Consider the following 27,825-nt stretch of genomic DNA (forward strand, 5'->3'; position numbering starts at 1 on the left):
CAACGCTATGAGATTAGAAATGAATTACAGGGAAAAAAACGTAAAAAAGACAAACACATGGAGGCTAAACAATACGTTACTAAATAACCAAGAGATCACTGAAGAAATCAAAGAGGAAATCAAAAAATACCTAGAGACAAATGACAATGAAAACACGACAACCCAAAACCTATGGGATGCAGCAAAAGCAGTTCTAAGAGGGAAGTTTATAGCTATACAAGCCTACCTAAAGAAACAAGAAAAATCTCAAGTAAACAATCTAACCTTACACCTAAAGAAACTAGAGAAAGAAGAACAAACAAAACCCAAAGTTAGCAGAAGGAAAGAAATCATAAAGATCAGAGCAGAAATAAATGAAATAGAAACAAAGAAAACAATAGCAAAGATCAATAAAACTAAAAGCTGGTTCTTTGAGAAGATAAACAAAATTGATAAGCCATTAGCCAGACTCATCAAGAAAAAGAGGGAGAGGACTCAAATCAATAAAATCAGAAATGAAAAAGGAGAAGTTACAACAGACACCGCAGAAATACAAAGCATCCTAAGAGACTACTACAAGCAACTTTATGCCAATAAAATGGACAACCTGGAAGAAATGGACAAATTCTTAGAAAGGTATAACCTTCCAAGACTGAACCAGGAAGAAATAGAAAATATGAACAGACCAATCACAAGTAATGAAATTGACACTGTGATTAAAAATCTTCCAACAAACAAAAGTCCAGGACCAGATGGCTTCACAGGTGAATTCTATCAAACATTTAGAGAAGAGCTAACACCCATCCTTCTCAAACTCTTCCAAAAAATTGCAGAGGAAGGAACACTCCCAAACTCATTCTATGAGGCCACCATCACCCTGATACCAAAACCAGACAAAGACACTATAAAATTAGAAATGAAAAAGGAGAAATCACAACTGACACTGCAGAAATACAAAGGATTATAAGAGACTACTACAAACAACTTATGCCAATAAAATGGACAACCATAAAGAAATGGACAAATTCTTGGAAAGGTACAATTTTCCAAGACTGAACCAGGAAGAATTAGAAAATATGAACAAACCTATCACAAGTAATGAAACTGAAACCGTAATTAAAAATCTTCCAACAAACAAAAGTCCAGGAACAGATGGCTTCACAGACGAATTCTATCAAACATTTAGAGAAGAGCTAACACCAATCCTTCTCAACTGCTTCCAAAAAATTGCAGAGGGAGAAACACTCCCAAGTTCATTCTACAAAGCCACCATCACCCTGATACCAAAACCAGAAAAAGATATCACAAAAAAAGAAAATTATAGACCAATATCACTGACGAAGATAGATACAAAAATCCTCAACAAAATACTAGCAAACGGAATCCAAGAGCACATTAAAAGGATCGTACACCATGATCAAGTGGGATTTGTCCCAGGGATGCAAGGATTCTTCAATATACGCAAATCAGTCAATGTGATACGCCACATTAACAAATTAAGGAGTAAAACCATATGATCATCTCAATAGATGCAGAAAAAGCTTTTGACAAAATTCAACACCTATTTATGATAAAAACTCTCCAGAAAGTGGGCATAGAGGGAACCTACCTCAACGTAATAAAGGCCATATATGACAGACCCACAGCAAGCATCATTCTCAATGGTGAAAAACTGAAAGCATTTCCACTAAGGTCAAGAACAAGACAAGGATGTCCACTCTCTCCAGTATTATGCACCATAGTTTTGGAAGTCCTAGCCACAGCAATCAGAGAAGAAAAAGAAATAAAAGGACTACAAATTGGAAAAGAAGACGTAAAACTGTCACTGTTTGCTGATGACATGATACTATACATAGAAAATCCTAAAGATGCCACCAGAAAACTACTAGAGCTCATCAATGAATTTGGTAAAGTTGCAGGATACAAAATTAATACACAGAAATCTCTTGCATTCCTATAAACTAACAACAAAAGATCAGAAAGAGAAATTAAGGAAACAATCCCATTTACCACTGCAACAAAAAGAATAAAATATCTAGGAATAAACCTTCCTAAGGAGGTGAAAGACTTGTACTCAGAAAACTATAAAACACTGATGAAAGAAATCAAAGATGACATAAACAGATGGAGAAATATACCATGTCCTTGGAGTGGAAGAATCAAAATTGTGAAAATGACTATACTACCCAAAGCAATCTACAGATTCAGGGCAATCCCTATCAAACTACCAATGGCATTCTTCAGAGAATTAGAACACAAAATCTTACAATTCCTATGGAAACACAAAAGACCCTGAATAGCCAAAACAATCTTGAGAAAGTAAAACGGAGTTGGAGGAATCAGGCTCCCCGACTTCAAATTATTCCACAAAACTACAGTAATCAAGACAGTATGGTACTGGCACAAAAACAGAAATATAGATCAATGGTACAGGATAGAATACCCAGAGATAAACCCATGCACATATGGGCACCTAATTTATAACAAAGGAGGCAAGAACATACAATGGAGGAAAGACAGCCTCTTCAATAAGTGGTGCTGGGAAAACTGGACCGCTACATGTAAAAGAATGAAATTAGAACACTACCTAACACCATACACAAAAATAAACTCCAAATGGATTAAAGATTAAATGTAAGACCAGACACTATAAAACTTTTAGAGGAAAATATAGGAAGAACACTCTTTCACATAAACCACAGCAAGATCTTTTTTGACCCACCTCCTAGAGTAAGGGAAATAAAAACAAAAATAAACAAATGGGACTTAATTAAACTTAAAAGCCTTTGCACAGCAAAGGAAACCATAAAGAAGACAAAAAGACAACCCTCAGAATGGGAGAAAATATTTGCAAATGAAACAACAGACAAAGGATTATCTCCAAAATATACAAACAGCTCATGGAGCTCAATATCAAAAAAACAAACAATCCAGTTAAAAAATGGGCGGAAGACCTAAATAGACATTTCACCAAGGAAGACATACAGATGGCCAAGAGGCACATGAAAAGATGCTCAACATCACTAATTATTGGAGAAATGCAAATCAAAACTACAGTGAGGTATCACCTCACGCCAGTCAGAATGGCCATTATCAAAAAAGGTGGAAACAATAAATGCTGGAAAGGGTGTGGTGAAAGGGAACCCCCCCTACACTGTTGGTGGGAATGTAAATTGATACAACCACTATGGAAAACAGTATGGAGGTTCGTTAAAAAACTAAAAATAGAATTACCATATGACCCAGCAATCCCACTACTGGGCATATACCCTGAGAAAACCATAATTCAACAAGAGACATGTACCACGACGTTCATTGCAGCACTATCTACAATAGCCAGGACACGGAACCAGCCTAAATGTCCATCGACAGATGAATGCATAAAGAAGATGTGGCACATAGATACAATGGAATATTACTCGGCCATAAAAAGAAATGAAATTGAGTTATTTGTAGTGAGGTGGATGGACCTAGAGTCTGTCATACAGAGGGAAGTAAGTCAGAAAGAGGAAAACAAATACCGTATGTTAACGCATATATATGGAATCTTAAAAAAAAAAATGGTACTGATGAACCTAGTTGCAGGGCAGGAATAAAGGGGTAGACATAGAGAATGGACTTGATGACATGGGGTGGGAGGGCGAAGCTGAGGTGAAGTGAGAGTAGCATCGACATATATACACTACCGAATGTAAAATAGTTGGCTGGTGGGAAGCAGCAGCATAGCACAGGGAGATTGGCTAGGTGCTTTGCGATGACCTAGAGGGGGGGGTTAGGGAGGATGGGAGGGAGGCTCAAGGGGGAGGGGACATGAGGACATGTGTATGCATATGACTGATTCGCTTTGTTGTGCAACAGAAACTAACACGGTATTGTGAAGCAGTTATACTCCAATAAAGATGTATTTAAGAAAATATTCATATTGCTGGGTTCAAGGCTGACCTGTGTTGTAGAGAATGATCACGCATGAGGTGGGACCTCTCCTAGTTGAGCACTCAGGTCCCCTCCATGTCTCAATTACTATAACTCTCTGATTCCTTGTTTGGGTTCTAGGTCCTTGGACAAGAGCTAGTTTGATGGCTTCCCATGGCCCTGTGCCTTTAAAAATGGGGCCTGTGGGCAAATGGGGAGTCAAGAGCTATACAATGAATCAATCCCAAAACTTCCTTCAACCCCTGCAAATTCCCCGGTCCCTAGGTTCCTCCTAACAGGGAAGGCATCATTATCACTTGAATGGATGACAGCTAACAATAATGAATTGACTTGAACTTTCAGATTAACTCAACTCCACTGCAATAAAATTTTGGCCCAGAATGTCAGAATCTTGTCTGATTTAACAGAAATCTGTTCATGCGTTTGTTCTCTTGTTCAACAAATATTTGTCGAGTGTCTACAACGTATCAGGCACTGGAGACACAATGATGAATGATCCATCACCCGGGCTTCAAGCAGGTGGAGGTTTGGGGTGGGGGGAGTCGGGGAGCGTGGCAAGAGACAGAGGACCTCCTTCCTATGAAAGTGAAAAACATTGACTCCCACCAGACAGGACCACCCTGTTTTCTGAATACACAGTCTGTATGGGCTCTGCTCATGTGCTTATGCCAGCCTCTCTTTCTGCATTGCCCTTTTCCCAATTCCTGCCCCTTCTTCATAACCCATCCTCAAGTTACACCTCTCCTGATCACTGGATGTGAGACATCATTTTGCCCTCTATGATTCAATAGTATGTAGTGCTTATGCCACTCACTCAGCTCCTCTATACTGCCATTCACTCTAAAATTCGGTACATACTTTTACTCTTTCTCACTTGTCTGTAAGCTCCTTGAGTACACAACTAAATCCTAAACTCTAAGGATCCCCAAAGCATTTAATACGTTATCTAGTGTGCAATGATGCACCAATAAATACCTGAGAAGTGGAATTCAATTCAACAAATTCTAACCAAGATCTAGACACAAGGCATCTTTTCACATGCTATAGAAAGGTGCAAAGATAAATAAGAGGATTTTACTCCAAAGTGAGATGGGGGCCTTTAGAGAGTTCTGGGCAGAACGTTGATCTGCTATCATAGTCCAATGCTAATATATTTTGTTGTAGGAGTGTTTCAACATAATTTCTTTTAACTAAAAATTTTTCCTGATTTAAACAAAAGGTGGCTGCTATTCATAAATCGCTAATGCCTTTCTTACCTTCTTTTACTTACATTCCTCTCCCACTTGAATCTTGTAAATGAATTGAGATGCAGATAATTTCATTGACCAGTGCCATTCCAAGAAAAAAGCTCTGGTCTTCTGTAAGAAGAGCTCCTGCTTATTGAGGCCCCAATAAAGGTATTCCTTTGTGTATATCCTTCTCACAAATCCACACAGAAATCCAGCAAGCTAGGTATTACGACTTCCACCTTAAAAATAAGGAAACAGGAGATCAGAGAAATTACATCATTTGCCTAAGTTCACTTAGTAGACGGTGGAGCTGAGAACTGAATGTAGGCGTCCTGATACTTTAGCAGCTAAAACCATCTCAGAAAGGCATTTCATTGACTGGCATGTATGTTTGAGGGCTCACTTTTGTAAGCCAGCCCTACATCAACATCATGCCTATTGGAATATCACACAGCAGGGAAGTAATACACATTCCTCTGTTTTGTCAGCTGACATCCATGGCCCTCAAGTGCTGTCAAAAAGTGACCCTTCATTCTGGACTTACAATAACTTGGTGCCTTTATCCTTTTGAGACACGCTGCCAACGCTTCAATCTCATCAGCAGCTTGCCTCACATCAGAAGTGCCAGACAGTTTCCTTTAAACATGTAGAGACTAACCTGGTATGGAGCAGTGGGGACCTTAGAGATTCTTTTTGTTTTCATGTCAGATCTTATGATTTTTTGTTTCGTTTTGTGTGTGCATTTTCTGACAATGTATTTCACTGTCTGACTGACCTGTCTATCCTCAAAACCCAGACTGGTGATTTCCTCTAGCAATGCTAAGTCAACATATCCTTCTTTATCTCTGTGATTCTAGTGATATGAAATGTGACTGAATATACAGACTGATCCATGGGTCACATTGTCTCCTGTTCTTGCAGTTGTGGAGAAATAATATATTTGATTTTAATCTTTGGTCTGTAGGTAACCAATGTGTGACCTTGAGCAGCTCTCACCATTTCTCTGAGGAGGGTGGAGCTGAGTCTCTTTGGAGAAATAAGTCTGTGGTTCTTTGACTAATCATTCTTCTTCCACCTTGTATAGAATATTATCGGTCCACTGAAGCTTTCAGGGTTTTGGTAAAGTGTTTTGTCACTAGAACTCAGGCAATTTTCTAGAAAAGTATAGGCATTAGATCAGTATGAGACCTTGGAGAACTTTTAATTCAACGGCTGCATTTTGCTAATGAAGAAACTATAACCCAAGGAGGTCCCGTACTTACCTTACCCCATGCAAATCCAGGACCAGAATCTGGGACTCAGCTCCCAACTTGGTGGCCTTTGAATATATTACTTCCAGCCTCCAGGTCAGAAGTGGACCTTGATATTCACAGACCAATCCTCCTGCCTTTTTCAGTGGACTCTGATTTATTCATTATGGTGTAACCACTCAGCAAAAATGTGTAGTCAGTTTTTTTCTCAGCAAACTCACACAAAGTTGGAGACACTTTCTCTGCTTGAGAATACAATTTGATCAGAAAACACCCCAAATTTCAGGCATTCAGAGTAAACTACCTTGTTCAAAGTCATCAGGCAAATGGTGGGCAGAGCCAGAACTGGAAGTGGAGAGCTCCAGAGAGCTGGGAGATAATGGATGGTGACAGGCCATCCATACTGTGCTTTTGGCTTCCCAAAGTCCAGATGGCCTCGCCTCACTGTCATACTGATTGACTGAAGCACCAGCGCTGAGATGGCCACAAATCCCCAGCACGTGGATACAGCTGCACGTTTGTCTCTAGGAGGCTCTAGGTTAGAACATAACCTTCCCCTTTGCAAGCAGAAGTACAGTTGCCACCAGCCAAAGAGGAAAGCAGGACCCTAATGAGCAAGTTTCATGACCACTGGGATGTCAACAAAGAAAATGGAGGCAGAGAGAAAAGAGAGCTTGGGTTTTTTTCACAGGGTTTTTGCTGTCTCTTACACAAATCTGAGCCTAGGTCTAAGCTTGCCCTTTTTCAGTCCCAACTTCCCTGGTTATAAAATCATGTTTGGCAACTACTCTGAAAGTTATTAAAGTTGCAGCAGGAAACTATGGGAGGCCAGAGAATTTCAGACAAAAGTTATTGCATCAGTAACTCAGAAGCGAATCCCTAAAACTCTTGACACATTTTTCCAGAGGGCTAGTGCCAATACAGAAATGGAAATCGTTGTCAAGGGCCACTGTGTACCTGGAATTAAAATCCATCATTCCTCAGAGCAGAGAGCTACGATTTTGGAAGAGTATGAATAGTCATGCCTTTTATCACCATATTTCCTCGAAAATAAGAGTTCTTTATTTTTCAAAAGAACAAGAAAAATTCTGCTCTCTTTGTCTTTTTCCTTAAGGACCCCTCATTTACATTTTCTTTACAAATTTTTTTTCTTTGACAGTCACACATTTAAACGGAAGGCTTCCTTTTCCTTATTCAATTGCACTGGTTTTATTTTGGATAGAAATCCTGTTGGGTACAGTAACAGAGAACAAACTACAACTGCAATAATCCCTTCTACAACATCTATTGTGGGGAAACCTATTACACTTTTTTTTTTTAACATCTTTATTGGAGTATAATTGCTTTACAATAGTGCGTTAGTTTCTGCTGTATAACAAAGTGAATCAGCTATACATTTAATACACTTTTATTAAATGGCTGAGGCACTGGCTCCAGTGATCTGAATTAACTACCGAAGAGCACAGAAAGGGAACAGAAATGCCTTCTGCCTTCAGCAAAGTGCACTGCATGCCCAACAACATGGCAGGGACCGGAGACAAAAAACTCCCATCCAGGAACACCCACCTGAAAGACCATAGATTGCCTTAGGCGATGCCTTCATTACCAAAATTTAACAGATGGAAAAGATTTAATGGGATCTTGGGAATTCCCTTGCTGTCCAGCGGCTAGGACTCTGCGCTTTCACTGCCGAGGGCCCAGTTCAATCCCTGGTGGGGGAACTAAGATCCCGCAAGCTATGCAGTGTGACCAAAAAAAAAAGATTTGATGGGATCCAGTGTTAACAAGCAAATAAGCAAATGGAGAAATGGGCCTTCTGATTCACTGTTGGAGGACTGACAATATCCTCAGAGTTTTAAATGTACGTACACTTTGACCCAGGTTCTAAGAATTTGTCCTAAGTTAGTATTTACATAAGCACACAGGGTGGGCCTCAGCATGAGAGGAAAAATCAGGAACAAAGCACAAATCATTAAAAATGCAGTCATTGACCTGACCATGTAATTTATATTTATTGTCTTGTGACATACCATTGAGTGGCAAAGTGCAGTCGCAGCAAGCTATGTGTGTATGACCTTATCTGTGTAAAACTGTAGCTAAAAGGCTGTTCACAGAGGTGTTCACCATGGTAGTCTCTGGATGAGCTTCTGGGTGACTTTTACTTTCCTTGACCAACTTTTCTGGATTTTTAATATTTTTTATACTTGGGGTTTGGGAGGGTGCTTTAAAATTTTTTCAAACAGAAAGCTAGTCTTTCCCTAAGTTCCTTAGTACTCGTACTGCCGTACCTAAGCCCAACCTAGTGGTAAGACACTATGAAACATTGTGATGAGTTCATGGGTGTATCCAAATGTCAAAATTCATCAAATTGTACACTTTTGTACATGTGATTTGTTTATTGTACATTAATTACACCTCAATAAAATTGTTTTTCTTTAAAAGGAAAGAAAATACAAAATAGTCCAGGTAATTTCCATTCTCCACACAAAATTGTCAAAATAACTATATATATAAAAAAAACCTGAATCAATTTTGGAAAGTAAATTTGATGTTCCAATCAGTGACAGGAGGCTACTCCAAGAGGTTAATAGCCTGAGTGAGGTGTAAAAATGTTCATTTAGCTTATTCTCCATTCTCCAGTGGTGTCAGTGTCCTTGATTATAGATAGATGCAGTGCTCAGTGTTTGACCTGCTTCCGTCTTCTTCTGTTTGAACCTTTTTGCAGAGTCCACGTCAATCTTAGGTAACTTTTACCCCAAAATACATGCTTCAGTGCACTTTAATTTTCCTTCAGTAAATAAATAGCACTTGCTAGCTTCCCTTAAGTAGCTATATACCAAACCTGAGTGTTCTGAGACTTTGGGATCCGATAAAATTACAAAAACCAAGCATTCTTTCCAAAGATAATTATGAATACACTAATAAATGCTTTGAAGACGATTCCTTCACTCTGCTGGCAGATTTTCTCAGGCATATATATCCTTTTCCTGTAAGACTAGCTACTGAAATAGTCCAAAGGTCTGCAGTTGCCTGAAAAGTATGACAAAAGGAACACCAGTGGCTACAGTGGGTTTAAGAGTTGGGTCTCTGAGTTAGCTGGACAAGAAAGAAACAAATGTGTGTGTGTTGCCGTCAGGGTCATCCTCAGAGTTTTAAATGTACATACGCTTTGACCCAGGTTCTAAGAATTTGTCCTAAGGCAGTGTTTACATAAGCACACAGGATTAGCCTCAGCACAATCAGAAAGAGGAAAAAGGGTTCCACCTCTTGGTGCAGCATGAAGAATGTGGGCCAGTGCAGGGGTAGGACCTCTCTGCAGGTTAGGTCTGCTTCTCATCACTGTTTTTCTATGCTTTTCCCCTCTGCTTTACAATGCAACCAGTTGGACTGTGCTGCAGGGAAGAATTGGGCGCCCAGAGAACCCATTCCGAGTGGCCCTGGAATACATCTCGAGTGGAAACCGAAGCTTGTCTGCAGTGGACTTCTTTGCCCTGAGGAACTGCAGCGAAGGTATCTGAATCTGGCTTTCCCCTCCACTCCTTGGTAGCTTGTCTTAAGTGGGTCGATAACCTGCCGCCATGATTAGCTGGGAATGTGCACACTTATATAGAAATGTCTACAGTGCTTTGGGTCTGATTCTGAGTATTGACAAGTGCTCCATAGCTCAGCTGATCAATTTTCAAAGATTGAGTATAGTATTATATCTGCTTAACTTAAAACTTTATCAAATAGAATATAGTCTTTGTTAGAGATAACACATTAGCTTAACTCCCCTGGCTGTCAAATGCTTTCAGCTATGGGTTTGTTTTGTTTTGTGGAAATTTTCAAATGTTTACAAATGCATAGAATAGTGCAATGAACCGCCATGTACCCTCAACCCAGTTTCAACAATTATCAACATTCTGCCATTTTTGTTTCACCTATATCTCCACCCCACTAACTTGATACTGATTAGTATTTTACTTTTTTTCCTGAACTAAAATTTACAACTATGTATTTTTAATGATTTGATTTAAGCTGTCATTAAGGGACAATGTGGGAAATGGTTATATGTGAATTTTTCTGCTTATTTTGTAAAAATCATTAGGGCATGGTCCACTGTGTCATTGAGTTTCTTTTGCATAAGCCCTACATTGTGTGAATTTATTTCAAGATTTATTACCAAGAGAGGGCATCTCTCTCCTGAAGAATAATTTGTTGATTTTTTTTCTTTTTGCCTTTGTTGCCAGGAAACTCTGAACTAAACGCAATACTTAATCACAATAATTATATCTGTGTAGTTTTTTGTTGAGCTTATTTCCCCCTCCCTCTACAGAGTTTTTGATCTTCTATTCTTATTTTCAAGATCATATTTTATATGTATCTTTCATTAGATGTTGCCTCAAGTCTGATTGGTATGCAGGATAAGATAGACCATCAATACATATATGAAGTCGATCTTTCCTTGATTCTTCAGAAGACCTAGGGTCATAATTATAAACATCCTTTATTATTTCCCACATGTAGAGAGTATACAAGATGGGCTTGAATTATACAAATCTTCAGGAAAAAAGTTGCTTTCGTTGCCACTGTTCTCCTGCTGTGCCTGCCTCTTCCCAGAGGTTCATTGGGAAGGGAGCTCTCACCTGTGCCATGGAACCTGTGGTCTGGAGGCCCAAGAATGAAGTGTTGACAGGAAGGAAGCCTGTGGCACTCCCAGACCTAACCTCTCCATTTAGACTGTTCATGAACAACCGTGAAGGCCCATAACACACAGCCATCTGTTGCAGGTAGAGGCCCCGTTTTGAATCTGGAGCTGGTATACAAAACGGACTCCCTTAGGTAGGGAACCCACTGACCACCCAGTTGCTTACGTTGCTGTAGCTCTTCATTCATTGCTGGGCTTGCAAGAACTTTGAAAAAGCGTATTTGTTTCTTTTTTTCTTTAATCAAAACTGGTTTATGTGTGGGAAAAAGAGAAGTCACCATAACATGATAGATTGAACTTCAGTTCAAGTTGAAAAGTTGCTTAGCGTGTGATGTGAGGCACTGTACAAGAAACATGTGGTTTGGGAGAAAGCCAGGAGCTTGTACAAATGTTTCCACACTCACGAGTTTAGGGATTTGTGAACGTCTCTGGACATCACCAGTCCTCACAGATGTCAAGGGTCTACCTACGTACCGTCCAAAAGAGGCCATGTGTTGAAATGGAGCCGGTGAACAGGAATGTGTCAAGGAGAAGGCATTAGTTCCCAGAATTGGCCTAATTGCATTTGAACAACATCAGGAAAAGGGAATAAGTGACTACAAAACTCCAGATATCAGGCGCAGCACAAATAGTCCTGCAAAAATTCTTTGTACCTTTGAAAGATCTCAGCCAGTTGTGCACAATTTTCATCCCTTAGAACTTCCTTTCAGCTACAAAAGTTTTCCTCTGTAGCTTATGTTGCATTTGCAGCGACCTGCTGCACAGTTTAAAAGACATGTTTCTTTTCTGCTTCTCTACCCTTATGAAGCCAAGAGAGATGACCTCTCTAACTTTCTCTAATGATCCAGAAAGTGTTTTCTTCTGTCAGGACACTCTCTTAAGGAGGGAGAAAAGAAGTCTTCGTCCGATTCCCTAGGGGAAGTGGACTGGCCAAGAGACCTAGGGAGGTTCTCATGGCCCAGCTACCTTCCTTCAGAGGCTCCAAGTCCAAGAACAGATGTTTTCCATAGGGAAGCAGGTGCTCTTTACGCTCCTTCTCAGACTTAGAATCCTGTGGCCACCAAGGGGTGTGAAGGGATCACTGTGGATCTGTGTAAGGCAGAGAAGAACAAAGTGACCCCAGTGTGTCCTGAGAACTTCTAACTCTTCCTCCTGTTATGGAACAAATTCAGGTGCATATCAGTTGGTGTGGACAAGTTGCAAACATAAGAAGCACCCTAAAGCTACCCTCATATATTTAAAGGGAAAGAGTTGTTTTGGAGGCATACTCAAGGCCTATTTGATATAGACAAATGTCTGTGTTTTCTGAGTCGTTGCTTTAGTTAGGTCATGAAGAGGAGGAGATAAGAGGAGAGAAGTAATATCTTTGAGGGGGTGATGCTGATGACAGGCTAGCCAGGTTGTTAATAGGTTTGCAGGATGTCTGGTCTACTTCCTATAGAACTCTACAACCCTTCCTTGTCCCACCTGAAAAGAGATGCCATTTTAATTAAACTGGAGAAAGGGGAAGTTGGACAATTCTCCTCGCATAGGAGATGATATCTATCTGTGGGTGTCATCAGGGCAGAGTTCGTGCCTCTTTCCTTTCTGAATCCTGACACCTATCACAGTATGTGACAGTTAATAGCCGCTCAGTTAATAAGCAATAAAAGCTCACATCTATGGAGCACTTACCATGTGCACAGGCAAAGTGCTGATCCGTTTACATGTGTTAGTTATCTCCTGTGAGCTTTACAATAATACTAAAAAATAGGTACTATTATCTTCATTTTACGTATGGGGAAACTGAAGTTCACAGAAGTTTCTAAAGTTGCCATAGTCATTCAGTTAGGGAAAAGTAGAGCCAAACTCAATCCCAAGTCAATTGGATCACCAAGCCAGTATTTCTGTCCATGACATTCTGCTGCCTTAATGAAATGTGTAAAGGCTGGAGTTTTATATGTTACTGGAAACCTTAAAATTATCCTTGACTCTTCCTCTTATTCCTACATCCAGATGGTCAAGTCTTGAGCTCTAGGCTTGTGGCTGCCTCACATTCTATCTGTTGCTATCTAGATGCTACTGTTACTGCTTCTCAAGTTTATCCTTCTGACTTCATTTCCTCAGCCATGTGCCTTATCCAGGCCTTCACATATGCATACTGGGACTTTGGCAAAAGCCAGCTGGTCTCCCTGATATCATTATCCATCCTTCGCACATTACCAGGAAAATCTCCACCAAATTCCCTTTTCTTGTGGCACTTTCATGAGAATTTCAGTGACGTCTTATTGTCTACCACATCAGAAATATGAGGGCTAGAATGGACCACCTCACTCATTTCCTGGGGCCAGGAAAATGATGGGCTGGGGATCACCCAGCCAGTTGATGGTAGAGCTGGACCGTCTTGACTCTGACCTTGGTATTTTCACCACTGCTCAATCTTGCCTGGAAAGCCCCAGTGTCTCTGCCTGATTTCCAAGGTTCTTACAATCTGGCCCCTCTGTATCTGTTCAACATTATGCCCTCTGTTCTCTACACCTCCTGTCCTCTAGTCAGACTGGTGTTCTGTACACTATGCCAGGAGTGGCCCACTTGGTCCCAGGCCTTTCATTTTGAACACTGATTGATCATTTATGATCTAGCTTGGAGCCCAAACCCTCCAGAACATCATTCGCAGCTAAAGAAATTCTTCTCGGAAGACTTTGCTCTCTGCATCTAAATTTAGTAGCTGTTTTATAATTATTTCTCAACTAGTCATTTTAGGACCCTAACTTGAGGTTCAGAGCCTTGTCTTCTATTTCTTTTATTTCTCCAGGGGGCAGTTAACACCATGCTAAGTACATAAGAAACACAATGTAAATACTTGTTGACTGATTGGCTAATCAATCAATTGATAAATGCTACTCCTGCTTTTATAGCTTTGGGCTGCTACTCCCAAAAGAAAGTAGCAGTGAGTGGAAATTACTTGGAAGAGGTTTTCCCCTCATCTTGAAAGGGCAGTGTGTATATTCAGCACTGAGGGGAGGGATATCAGCTCCTAGAGACACCCATGCCCTGGCTCCCAGGGAACCCTTAACCCTTTCACAACGACCTTTCTTCAGCAGACAACCCAGAGCAATAGGATGTGAAGGACACTCATCGGGTACCCTCATGTTCAGAGAAAGCTACAGAAGGACATATGTCAGAATGGCAGGACTAGCTTACTGAAAAGGATTTGAAAACTATCAGTGTGCCTCTGAACAGCTCATAAAAATACATATTGCAAACACCCATCTAGCACCTTCTATGTGCCAGGTCCTGTTCTAAGCACATTGCTTATATTAACTCATTTAATCCTTATTGCTGTGAGGTATACATTATTATTATCATCACTCCCATTATATGGATGGGGAGGTCGAGGCACAGAGACCTAAGTAATTTACCCAAAGTCTCACAGCTTTGGCTCCAACTGGCTCCAGCATCCATGCTCTTATCTACCACACATTGCTGCTACCTGTAGAAGGTCCCTGCTGGAAAGGACCTCAGAAAGCATCTAATCTGCCTCCCTCACCATGTGGAAATTGAATGCACAAACACCCAAAGATTTACCTTGAACTTTGACACACTAAATTACTGATTAGCCCAATGTGCTTTCTACCTCCATCTCATGGTTGTCAAGTTCTCAATTTTTCTAAGAAACCAATTCAGAATTTCCCTCTCCCTGCCCAGATTGGTCAAAGGCAGTTTAGGAGGACCACCACCCCCTGATCAACAGTGGGCAAATCAAGGAACTAAAAATGGCTCCAGTATAAGCTTAAACATATTTTATTGCAGGTCACCATAGTTCCACTTCTCTCTAATGAACCTGCAAGAATCTCACAGCTGAGATTTCCCAGGTCAGAGCCACATTCAGCTCACTAACAGATTTCTCAACAAGAAGTGCTCTTGATCCCTTACACTATCAAGACATCTTCATACACATTACCTCTTCTGATCCATTCAGAGAGGGTGTCAGAATCTTCACATTACCCATGGTGGGGGGCAGGGTGGGTATTTCGCTAACTTCTGTAGTTCAGGAAAGGGAAGAAATCCAAGGTGTCAAATGCAGTCCGATCACCGTGGATACCTTAAAACACGTGTCCCAGAAGAGTTGGAGATGCACAGATATCTTAACCTCTCTGGGCCTAAAATGAGCGCATTTGAACTAGATCCACAGTCCTTAAACATTTTTTAGAGGCTGAACTCTTAATTCAAATAAAGTCTTATACAGAAGTCCAGTATATAAAATTACACAAGCAGAGCTGCCCTTGAGGAAGTGAGGGTGGGAAACCCACCCGTTCCACAGCCCTTGACACACCGTCCAAATGGGTTTTCATGAAGTACAGTTTGAGAACCCCTGGACAGTCTGATTTTCATCTCTCTTATTAACTCCAGCTTTTTGATCCTATCATATTGTACTTATTTCAAATGTGATAGACAAAAGTAGTTACATTAACCATACCTTCTTTAAATGATTAAGACTAAGCCCAAGGCTATTGTACTTTGAATACGGGCCATTTCCACAAGACAAATTTTTGTCACTGTGGGTCCTGGCTTTGAGATGCTAGGTATGGAGCTGGTATGAATGTTTCCAGTAAAACATGTGTGGCATCTCCCGGCCTTGTCTCCTCTCTCTCTTCTTACTTCACCAAAGACAATGATGGGCAGTGGAGGATGTCCTCCTTAGACCAGGAGTTGACAAGAGGAAATGAGAGAAGCTAAACAAACAGATTCTAATCTTTGGCCAGCCATGTGGAACCAATTAGCCTCTAGAGTAAGCTCCAAAATCCAGCTGGGTAAAATGAAAGATTACCTCATGGGCTCCTGGCAGCTTGGCCCAAACTGGGCATTTTCTGTTCCAAAAGCAAGCAATGCCCTGCAGGATCCTCCGTCTGTGCTTGTGAAATGAAGATTACTATGACACACTGTCTTGGGGCTGCTAGCGGAACACTCTCTGTGTGGCGGACTCATCCATCCATCTATCCATCCATGCATTCACTCATTCATTCAACAGATATTTTACTGAGCAGTACTAAACTAAACACAATATGTATATAGTGACACTGATATAAACTTGTTTCTGTCTCAGGACTGAGTTTTGGTGCAGTGGCTTTAAGATCTCCATTCTACTCGGCACAAACACTGCTTTCCAAAAGGCCTCCCTGGCTTATATTTAGTGTGCACCAGAGGTATTGAATATGTGCTCCATTTGTAGAGATGTCTTCCTCCAAACTAGTTGCAATGCGCCTTTCTCAGAAAGACCACAGAACGAGCGCTGAACCAGCAATCAGGGGATTTAAGTCCCCTTTCCACCTCTTATTTGCCATAGACTAGCCAACTCTGTGGATCAGAAGGGACATTAAAGGTCTCCCCCAGAATCGGCACACTGATTGTTTTTTATTTTAAAATAAGAATAACAACATGTCAATGGCTGTCCTGAAATTGACCTTAATCATGAGGGTCAAAGGAGAAGATGGCTGTGGAGGTGTGTTTGTAGATGTTGCCCTGAGCTACCTGACTTCTCTGCCCTCACCTGGCCTGAGGCCTTTAAAAATGAAGCTGCTCCCTTTCTGCTGCTCGGTTTCTCATGGAGAAACTACTATCCACAGAAATAAATTGGCTCTTCTGACGCCTCCTGCAAACGTTTCATGTTAATGATAACCAAGTGCCAAGTGGGCGACGGGAGCTGCAGCATTGCCAACCTGACGCTGGCACCCGGGTGGCCACCACCTGGGTTGGTCTCTTTAAGGGACTGAATCAGCTGTGCGGTGGCGGGATCTACTGCTTGGAAGTGAAAGCCAAGGAGAAATCGGAGCCACAGCCTGCTGTCCTCGCTTAGTTCTCTCTGTGTCTTCCAGGTGGAGGGTGAACCCCGTTTACCCTCTTAATTCCCAATTTCTAAAACTTCTTGCCCATAATTTATCTGTGGACTGTACTGTTTAAAATGATGATTTCATCTAGCCACTGAGATCTACTCACATTTCCCCAAATGCCTCCCCACCTCAAGCTTTCGCTCCAGCTCTGCCCCTCCCCCATTCCCAACATCTGCCTGTCCCGGTCCTACATGTCTTTTAAAATCTCAGCTCAAATACTATCTTCTCCAAGAAATCTCAGCCCAGAATTGTGTTTCCATATATTTCTGTTTTAGAACAATCTACTTCCTTCCGGAGTTATTTATGTCTTGCTCAATAGATGGATGCTAGGTTCTATTTTTAAAAAGACTGTGTCTTTTTTTTTTTTTACTCTCTATATGCCAGTTAGCAGCTAACAGTGTTTTACCCATGGTAAGCAGTGAATAAAGGTTTTGCTGTTACAATGTAGGAGAGAGATTATAGGCTTTGGAATCAGACAGAATGAATGTAGAATTCCAGCTCTATCACTTACCACCCTTTTGAGCTCAGAAGAGGTTTTTTGTTTGTTTGTTTGTTTGTTTTTATCTATGAGTTTGGGTTTTCTCATAAGTAAATGGGGCTAATAATATATAATTACGGGTTTGCTGGGAAATTAAAACTGATATTGTGTGAAGAGCCCCTAGGACAGTGCTTGGCACAGTAAATACCATCTTCCTCTCTCTCCCATGTCCCCTGACTGAGCTAAGTGTCCTCATTCTGGAACCAGGGCTGAATAATTCTGCACGACTAGCCCGGGGTATGTTATATATTTGCAGGGTCACACCCACCTTTCACTTTATTTTTTGTTGTTTTCTGTTTAATATATTACCTTTTTAATAATATATTTTATTTAATTGTTAGTTTATAGAATTTAATTTTCAATAGTAACTTTATCAGCTAGCTCACAAAATTTCTGAAAATTTAATAATCAGCTCTTGCCAATGAGTGCAAGCTGGCTGTAACCCACCACTGCACTCTTTCCTTCCCAGACTGCTTTTTCTAAACCCCAGATACTATATCATCTTATTCATAAACATTTCAGCATACACCTCTAAAAGATAAAGACTCTTTAAAAAAAAAAGGAAAGAACCATAATATCATTATCACACAAAACAATTTTAATAATAATTCCTTAATATTCCCTAATAGTTCTCTAATTGGCATGTAAATTGAATCTACCTTTCACTTTCACTCTGGGCCTTGTCTGAACCGCTGGGCCAAGGGAGAGGTTATCCCATGTCCAACAAAGACCCTGACAGCCCAGATCTACATTCTGCTTTTGAAGGAAGCTGCTTCTGTATGCTTTTATCTCTAATAGAGTCATTTTTTCCTTGTGACTCAGTGCACAGAATCCACTGTGTCCCCAAAGGAGAAAGACCATTTAATCCTGTGGAGATGGTTGGGGGCAAGGGAAGAGCCTAAAAGTCCTTTGACCTACTTATCACACTGTCTCCTCAAGCAGACTAAACATGGGGTCTAAAACAAACAGGCCCCCAGCTCGTGGAACCAGAAAAGAACTTTGTCCGCCCCTCCGTTCCCTACTGGTGCATAGCTGCTGTTGGCAGAGACTTCTGTACTCTGGAATGGCTTATTCATAATCACTAATAAAGCCAATTAGAAATGCCCCACGAAGTGCTTAGGAACAATAATGACTGCTTGGGCGACTATTTTAAATATTCGACCATAGAAAATCACCTGGAAATGGGGGCAACACAAAAGGTCTTAAAATATAAATAAATAAGGAACCAATGTGCTGAGGTCATTGTACTCCCAAAAGAAAATTACTTCCAAATTACAACTACATAAAAGAAATAACTGAAAAGATTAATCACACTAAAATAATTGGTCTATCTGACAAGTAATTTGGAGCAATATTCAGTCATTGACATCAATGTCTAGTAGTAAAATAGTAATGAATTTCATTCTCTGACTAATGTATTTATTTTATTAATGGTACTAAATGGTGTTGTTACTGCTTATAAATATTTCATAACTTTTAATTCATTAAAATGTTCAAGAAATTTCCAAAAGTATTTATTAGCTTTAAATCATTCTTAGTATTCAATACGTGATTGCCACTCTGCCTGGGTAATTTAAAAAATTATTGTTTTGGGTAATGGGAGTCTCTTTGAATGCGGAGGATTAAGCCCTAGTTATTAATGAGACTATCGCTCCAGCTGGTGATGAATGAGGGGCTTGGTGAAACTGTGTTCCCTCTTTGGGTCTCTAAGGCCCTTCTGTAGCCATTCCTTAAAACCTGGGGCTGTGAGGCAAACCGGGTGGACCCAGATAAATTAATTCCGGACATGATAACCCGTGTCTAAACTGACACTTCTCTTTCAATCCACCACCTCTCCCACCCCCGTTTCATCTTCCTGGAACAGGTGACAGAAAAATTCGTATATTCCAACCTCGCCCCTTCTGTTTCTTTCATTCTTTGATAGAGGCCATAACAGGTAAAACAGGCAAAAAGATGCAACAGAAGGAACAACGAAGGACACCACATAACGCGTAGTGGAAGGAGGGTAGGATTTGGACGAGGAAAACACGGATTTGAGTCCTGAGCTGTTTGGGTGCTACACATCCATTACATCCTGCAGTACTGGACCATTCGTGTGTGAAATGAAGACAGTGGTACCTGCCCCGGGGTCCGTGGGGGGATTAAATATGTTAGTCTGTGTGCCTACATGCCTGGAACCTAGTGGGAAACCAAACAGGGTTAGTTCTACTCTTCTCTAAGTCCAAAGAGTGTGTCGTGGTGTTATTGATCCAATGGCCTTGGCAACTCTTAATTAACCTGGTACAAACAGTTGGTATGAGTCATCAAGAAAAACCGGGCCAACAGTGAGTTGTACAACTCAGGGACTCGGTGAAGTCTAAGGACAGGACGTCCCTGGGAGGAGGGGTGGGACAACTCCGCTCTCAGGGCTCTGCCCCGTAGGGCTGAGGTCAGGCTCACTGCACTGCCTCCAGAGCCTCATCCACACAGGGGATGGCTAAAGGCATTTGGCTGTGGGCAAATGGGGCGGGGGCAGGATCCACCAAGTGGCTTGAGGTGAAGTGTGGCCAGCGCTTCTCACACTGCGATGCGTGTACCTCAAGAATATATAGTGATGTTCTGGGAGTTTCCAAACCTACAGAATCAACATGGTACAACTTTCCAGATTGGAGTGGAGGGACATTTTCTATTAAAATTTTCAGGGCTATATATTGGGCTCCAATGAAAACTGTGCACAAATTTAAGATAAAAGACCTTTTCTGCTCGTAGTGATTCCCCAGATTCTGGGAGGTGACTTCACCCTTCTCTGCCATTGGGGGAACATCAGAGGGTATGTTGGTGAAGCACCATTCCAGGGGGACAGAGGGACATGGGTAAGAGGAGGTACAGCCAGGCCTGGGGTCACCCACTGGAAAGCTGGTGCCAAAGGGAAGGTATCCTCTCAGTGCAAGCCATGGATGGGCAAAATGGCAGGCAGAACTCAGGTGACACCAGAAACCAGCAGTGAGGCCCTAATCTACCAAATGAAGCAGAGAAGGGCTCAGTTCCTAAAATTTAGGTACCAGATCAGGGACAGACTAACAAATATGAGATTGCAAAGTCCCCTGTGCATTGGCCTAAAGCTTCTTAAATTTCCCCAAGGACAGAATTGATCTCAGAGTTGGTTTGGTTTTGTTTTTGTTTGAAGGGGGACACAGGGAGGGGTACCAAACCTTTGAAGCTCTGGGAGACATTTTACTTCCTCTCTTCCTGGACCCCTGGACAGAGCTCCTCACATCAGGGGTTTGGGAATTTCCGGAGTGGAGGGCTGTGAGAGTGGGCTGAGGGGGCCGCCTGCTCTGCTCGCTGATGGGCGTAGACTTGGGAGCTCAGGAGCCTGCCCTGCTGGGATGTGATGCTTTTTCTCTCTTCACTCATGGTTATTTTGCCATTTGGGGCACTCTCTGTCTTCAAGTTATGCTGTGAGCACAGTTTTTGTGGAACTTTAGTTTGCCTTCCTTGTTGTGATTTGTTTTGGGAAGAAACCCTGGGAATTGCTCGCAGCTGCCTGGAAAGCCCTGCGATGCACAGCTTGCAAACCACAGGGCAAATGGTCTCTGGGATCCCTCCTTCCCTCAGCTCCAACATTCTGGGATTCTCTGAGAAGCTTGTGGGTGGATGTAAAGTCTTTTGGCTTTTGCTGCTTTTGCTTCTTCATTTAGCTCTTAGCCAGCATTTTGTGTCTATAAAACGCTTAACAAACATTGACTAATTACTCCTCATTAATCATTCATGCAACTGGTAGACCAGGTCCTTCAAGAACACGGGTGTAATATCCTGTCTGGATCCCAAGTCACGCTCAGAGGGGCGATGGGGTCATCATGGCAGCACTGGGATCCGCCAGAGCTCGGTGGGGGAGTGGCCGGAAGGTGGGCACAGGCTCTGTGAGGCTACAGCCACACTGGGATGCCCTTCCGCGCTAATGAACAGGAAGGACAAGCCACATCGCCAGCCAATGGCAGCTGAGAGGCAATAAGCTTTAATTAGAGGCTTCTTCCTGGGAATTCACATGAACATAATAAGTCTGTTGTCTTAAAAGGCCCAAGGAGATTAAGTGCGTCAACTTTCTTTTGCTTTTATAAGCTGATCCTTTCACTCATTTGTGAAATGTAAATATAATGAAAACATTGGCTCTGATGAGCTCCCCAGTGCTACGGGGACAGGCGGCCCGAGTCTAGGGTCAGGAGGCAGCCTATCTGTAGGTTTATGGCTCAGGAACACAGAGCAGTGCAGGTGAACGAGCTGTAACAGCTGGGAACAGCAGTAGAAGGGACCCTGGAGAAGGTCACTTGGGTCTCTAGGAGGGTGGGGAATGGAGCAAGCTCCCTACACCCCAGTCCCCAGAGGCTGAGGAGAGCCTGTGAGTAGCCCAAAGCCTCTGTCCTATGGACTTGGGCCCGTAAGTGTGTATAGCTGGGGTGAGAAATGCCCAGAATTACATTATGTGGGTTAGAACAGAAAGCAGAAAATTACAAGGAAAGATGGTGTCTGTTTTCCTTCCTATCTTACCATCTCAGGAATGATATCTTTCTTTCTTGTTAGTGTGCAGACACAGACTCTTGCTTACTGGCTATCACATGCTCTCTCTCTCTCTCTCTCTCTCTCTCTTATTTTATCTACAGAGCATGTGTGTACACTAATGTTACAGGCCTGTCATCTCAACCATTCTCTGCCATTCTTCCCCTGGTGTGGCCCTTTTCCCCATTCCTTTCTCTCATCTCTTACCTGTGGCTATGTGTAATGCCAAAGCTTCTACTCCATTCAGAGTCCTATCATTTGTTTACTCTGTGATAATAAATAAGTAAAGGCAGACAGGTCATTTTCCTTCTCAGTTGTTTCTTTGGGCATCCCGTCGACAGCCTCTCACTACATCTCCCTGCCCTCAGCCTCTCTTCCCTCTATCTCTCCCAGACTCTGGATATCTTTGTCTTTTTGTTTGTCTGTTAACTCATTCTCTTCTCATCTTTCTTCCTCTCCTTGTGAGGAAAAGAAAAGTGGGCCACGGAATAGCCTTGGGATGCCTGTGGCCACCTCCATTATCGGTGAGCCCTGCTCTGCTTTCACATCAGGCACAGGCCTGAGGCTCTGCTCCCACAGACAACAGCTGAGACAGGCAGGTTGGCTACACCGGGGTGGATCTGGGGTGTGTGCACATGGAGTCTTCCTCTCTTTTCTTCCTTATTCTAAGCAGAGATTTTCTCCTCTCCTCCTTTTCCCCTTCCCCCATGTTTCCTCCTTTCCCTTCATGTACCTGTCACTCTCTCATTCAGCAACTTCACCACTGCCCCAAAACACACACGCTCCCTCTCTCTCTCTCTCACACACACACACACACATATACACACAGAGAGAAGCACGTACATACTCATGAACAGTGAGGAATTCTGGGGGACATTTGGATACGGTGACCCTGAAGAGGGCCTTAGGGGCAAGACCACCGTCTTTAGTTGACAGTGAGGTCTTACCTAAGATGGAAGTCTTTCCTGGTGTCAATCACATGGCAAAGGCAAGGATCTGGGTAGATAAGAGGGCCTGGTATTTTCCTCTGGGGGTCAAGAAATGGAATTGGAGTGAGCTCTTGGGTACTGGAGCTGAGGTTGCACTCACTGCATGGGAAGACACTAGAAGCTAGGAAGGAAAACTAGCTGGGCTTGGGGAAACTTTCTTCTCTTCTGGGGTCAGCAAAGCACAGAGTCTAAGCTCGTGGTGCACACCTGAAGTTTTCTCCCTTGTCTTTCCCAGTCTTTAGTAGAGTCATGTTGAACGTTCCAGCTTACCTTGGCTGTACTCCAAGAGTTTTGTCTGGATACTGTCCAGGGTTTTAAAGGATTTAAATGTCACTCCTGAGACCAGATTGAAGATGGCAGTAGTGATCCATAGGATTCTCCAAGGAAATGACAAATCTTAGAAAAAGAAGGAGGAAGGGAGGGAAGAAAAGCAGAAGAGAGGGAGCAAAAGCTTGAAGTCTAACCCCTCCCCGCCAACCATGAAGTTCTCCTTCTGGGCCAAACTTGGAGGTTCTGATCTTGCATTGATTAAGGAAGGTGGAATCTCCCTACCTGGTATATGTCCAGATGTATAAATTGGGCTTCCCATTTTCCCACCATCTACTAACTGGACTCCACAACAGAAATCCAGGCTTCCAGAACCAAGGCTGGAGACCTTAGTAAAGAATCCAATCTCCTGAGACTTTTCTAGATTTAAAAATCTTTATTTGCCCTTCCATGTTATTATATAATCTGGTGCAACTTCATCAGAGGCCCCACTGACATATGAGGTTCCCCCATCTCTAATTGTTGTTTGTTGCTTTTCAGAGACAAAAAATAGAAAAGGAGTCACACAGTCACTACTAATGGGCTCTTTTGTCAGGTGCAGAACTCCTCGACCGCACCTCCACCCCAGCCCTTGTTTCCCACGCAGACAACTCCAGTAAGTGTGGTATGAGAGGTAGCCCAGGGCTCTGTCTGCAGAGCTTCCAGCAAGGCTTTACAGGACTCGGGTGGATCATGCAAGTACCAAAGCCTGCTTGACTTCTGCTTCTGTTATTTTCCCCTCCTGCTAAGTGGCAAACCTTCCACCTCATCTCTGTATCCCTAGCGCTTGGCTCAAAGCCTGGCACACGATAGGGGCTCTATGAGTTTTTGTAGAGTGTTGAATGAGTGAACGAAAAAATGAGTTAAGAGGGAATGGTGTGGAAAGTGTCTGTGAATGCCAAGCAGAGTGGAAAATTGAGATCAGCAGCTGGAAACTGTAAACAAGGCAAATCTATCAATGTTTCAGATGATTTCAGATACTCACTTAATCATATAGGTGGACATTCTACTTTGTAAGTATAGGCAAAGACAAACACACCCTATAGCATAAGCTTAAATTCCAGATTCTCCCCTGCCAAAATAATAATAATAATAATTATTATTAGGACTTCCCTGGTGGCACAGTGGTTAAGAATCCGCCTGCCAATGCAGGGGACAGGGGTTCAAGCCCTGGTCCAGGAAGATCCCACATGCCACGGAGCAACTAAGCCTGTGTGCCACAGCTACCGAGCCTGCTCTCTAGAGCCCGTGAGCCACAACTGCTGAAGCCCGCATGCCTAGAGCCTGTGCTCTGCAACAAGAGAAGCCACTGCAATGAGAAGCCCGCACACCGCAGCGAAGAGTAGCCCCCGCTCGCCGCAACTAGAGAAAGCCTGCGTGCAGCAGCAAAGACCCAACGCAGCCAAAAATAAAATAAATAAATAAATTTATTTTTTTTTTATTTTTTTATTTTTTTTAATTTTTTTTTTGGCTGCGTTGGGTCTTCGTTGCTGCGTGTGGGCTTTTCTCTGGTTGCAGTGAGCGGGAGCTACTCTTTGTTGTGGTGCGCAGGCTTCTCACTGCGGTGGCTTCTCTTGTTGCGGAGCACAGGCTCTAGGCATGCGGGCTTCAGTAGTTGTGGCACACGGGCTCAGTAGTTGTGGCTCGCGGGCTCTAGAGCGCAGGCTCAGTAGTTGTGGCGCACGGGCTTAGTTGCTCCGCGGCATGTGGGATCTTCCCGGACCAGGGCTCGAACCCATGTCCCCTGCATTGGCAGGCGGATTCTTAACCACTGCGCCACCAGGGAAGCCCGATAAATTTATTTTTAAAAGAAATTAAACTTAAGTTGGCTCTTCAGAGAACCCCCCATCTCCATGGATGGCAAACAGTTAATCCAAAGTCAACTCTGAATGGGAATTTTCTTTGTCCCTTTTGAGTAGTTCAGAATTCTCCCCTTTGCCCTTCCCATTCCTCTGGGGAGCAAGTAAAAATGGGAAGGTTTCTGTGCCACCTGGTAAAGAAAGAGCCATCCAGTCTGGGCTCCCTTAAGACATTCATTCAGTCTCTGTTGGTCTTTGGTCATCGGACCAGGCCCGTGAGTGTGACTGAAGGAGGGAGTCCTTGCTTGCAGGTCCACATGGATCACTCCAGCTCCGTCCGCAAGCCTCTACAACTCTGCCCACACCCACTCAGCCACCTCTGGGCTCCTCTCGGGGAGACTCTGAGGCCCTTGACACCCTCCCATGCTGCTCTGGGTTCAGGGGCACTTTCTACCCTCAACCTCCCAGCCGCCCCATTCCACTCTCCTCACCCTACTGAAACAGCCCAGTGCTAACCCAGGGCACACAGGTCTTCTTACTTGCAACTCCCCTCAACCTTTCTGGTCTTTGTCTCTTTCCCACACCCTCACCAGGCCATGTCCCAGGTAGGAAATGCACAGACCTTGTTGCCCTAGCAGGGCCACTCATTTGCTCTCCTTTTCTAATTGTCTATGGGGTCTATCCCACACCATTGTACATTCTGCCCCACTCTATGTTTTTTTATCTATGCAGTTTCAGGCCTATGTTTTGGGGCCTTATCAATTCTTGGTTCCAGATACTCCAGACTCAACTTTTTAACTCCAAGATCTGGTTCACTTTCCAAAAGTCCATATCTTACCATTGAAAATCTGTATTTTCAAGTGTATCTGCCCTCCCCCATCCAAGGCAGTGCCTGGAGAAAGCAATAGCAACTCTCTAAATGGAGGCGAATGAGGGAGTGGGTCTACAAAGCTTAGGAAAAAGAAACCTCAGATGATGCTCCAAAATATTATCATATTTTGAATCATAATTATCATAAATATCATCATATTATCACACCCCCTGACTCCAGTTGTCCAGCTGTGCCTCCAGTTAAACAATCCCCAGAGAGGGTTTTCAGTGCCCCTTTTTAATGACCTTCATGGAAAGCATTCCCACAACAATTTTGATGGGAGACAAAGGACTCTAAATATTTTAAAGTTCTAAGATGTTCCAGCCAACACCCACTCCTTCTGGGTGTGGATTGTCGTCCTGAGACAAGCTCAGAGCCCCACAGATCTGTGTGTGCATCTCTGTGGTTCACCCCATAGTCTCTCCTGGCAAAAGATCGTGACCTAAGGCAAACCCAGCCTGGGTTCTGTGATGGCCAGATTCATTTTTTGAAAGCACCTCTTCATCTGTTTCCTCCTCAAGATCCCTATAACCTGTGGAGTCAAGTTCAAAGACCTTGAATCCTCCCTTCTCTGCCCCAACCTGCTGGCCCAGACTTCTCCATCTTGGCCTCTGACTAAATCCCACACTCCAACCCACCAAATCGACAACCTGTCCTCCGAACAGGCCAGAGATGGTCATTCCACTGGTCCCAGCCCCCTCTGTTCATCAGGGACCATCACAACTCTCAACTCATCCCCCAGTGGCATCCATGAGCACTTCCCACAGTATCGTCGTTTAAACCACTCATTTGGCACTAACTAGCCTTAAGACATCCACTGCTCATGGCTTCTCATAGAAAGTGATTTCACTTTTAGTACTAGTCTATGTGTTATGTAGAGTCTACCAACTCTTGATTCATCCAACACCCATGAGAATGTGTCCCTGCCCGTCTAGATGGTACACTCTCTGAGGACCATGCACCACAGTGAAACAGATTTTGGAGCCACACACCAAAATCACCTAACTCAGCCTCTCTAAGCATTGGCTGTTTCTCATTGTAAAATGAGAGTCATTATAATGCCAACTTTGCAGCAATGGGCTTAGACTTAGTGAGACAACCTGTGTAACAAATTGGCACAGGAAATTTTCAAAAAATTCTCTTCCTTCTTTCTCTTTAGAGTTCTATATTTCTTCCTCCTTCCTGCCCCCACTCACCAGAATGGGTCCTACCAGCTCACAAAATGGCCCAATGCCTGAAGCATAATAAGTCCTCAATAAAGATGTGCTTGATGGATGAAAGATAAATAGATGAATGAATTAATGAGAACAAACAGCATGTTAGGATCACTCCATTCCCACACTTGCTCTCTATTCCACATTCAGTCTCCACCAGGACGGCTTCACCCAGCCTCTGGGAAGCCTCCTGACCACTGCCCTGAGCTCCAGCTCTCCTTCATTCGTTTTGCTAAGGAAGAGCTTGACAAGGATCCCTGAGCAGGCTTTGGTTTCCTTGACAGTGAAAACCAGGGCACTTGCGAGGAATGATAGTTGGCTCTTTCCTCAAGGACAATGTGTCCTTCAGAAAGAACTGGCAGGATTTCTATCAGAACTGATTCCGTCTTAGCACAAGCGTACTAGGGGCTTCCAGCTTTCCTAAGCAGTGACATGAGGCCCACGGCAAGACAACCTCATTAGCTGGAACCTTCCCCAGGTCAACACCTGCCCTGTGTCTCAGAGAAATTGCCACATCTCCTCACGCTGTTCCGTTCCCCTTTCCAGGAGCCATGAGGCAACGTGATCATTACCCAAGCTGGGCACTTCTGTTCCAGGTCTGAGAACACCAGGTGTCTTGCCATG

At 42.9% G+C, this 27,825-nt stretch overlaps 1 protein-coding gene across 1 annotated transcript in view; it reads left to right on the forward strand.

Annotated features, from left to right (window-relative positions):
- The window catches only part of ALK (ALK receptor tyrosine kinase), a 739,286-nt gene that overhangs the window by 547,522 nt on the left and 163,939 nt on the right, over nt 1-27,825 (forward strand). Inside the window, exon 6 of the mRNA XM_059942612.1 lies at nt 9,774-9,901. Coding sequence (XP_059798595.1) covers nt 9,774-9,901 — 128 coding nt within the window. The remainder of the gene's footprint in view (nt 1-9,773; nt 9,902-27,825) is intronic.

The sequence above is a fragment of the Balaenoptera ricei genome, chromosome 13, assembly GCF_028023285.1.
Source record: "Balaenoptera ricei isolate mBalRic1 chromosome 13, mBalRic1.hap2, whole genome shotgun sequence".
NCBI lineage: Eukaryota > Metazoa > Chordata > Mammalia > Artiodactyla > Balaenopteridae > Balaenoptera > Balaenoptera ricei.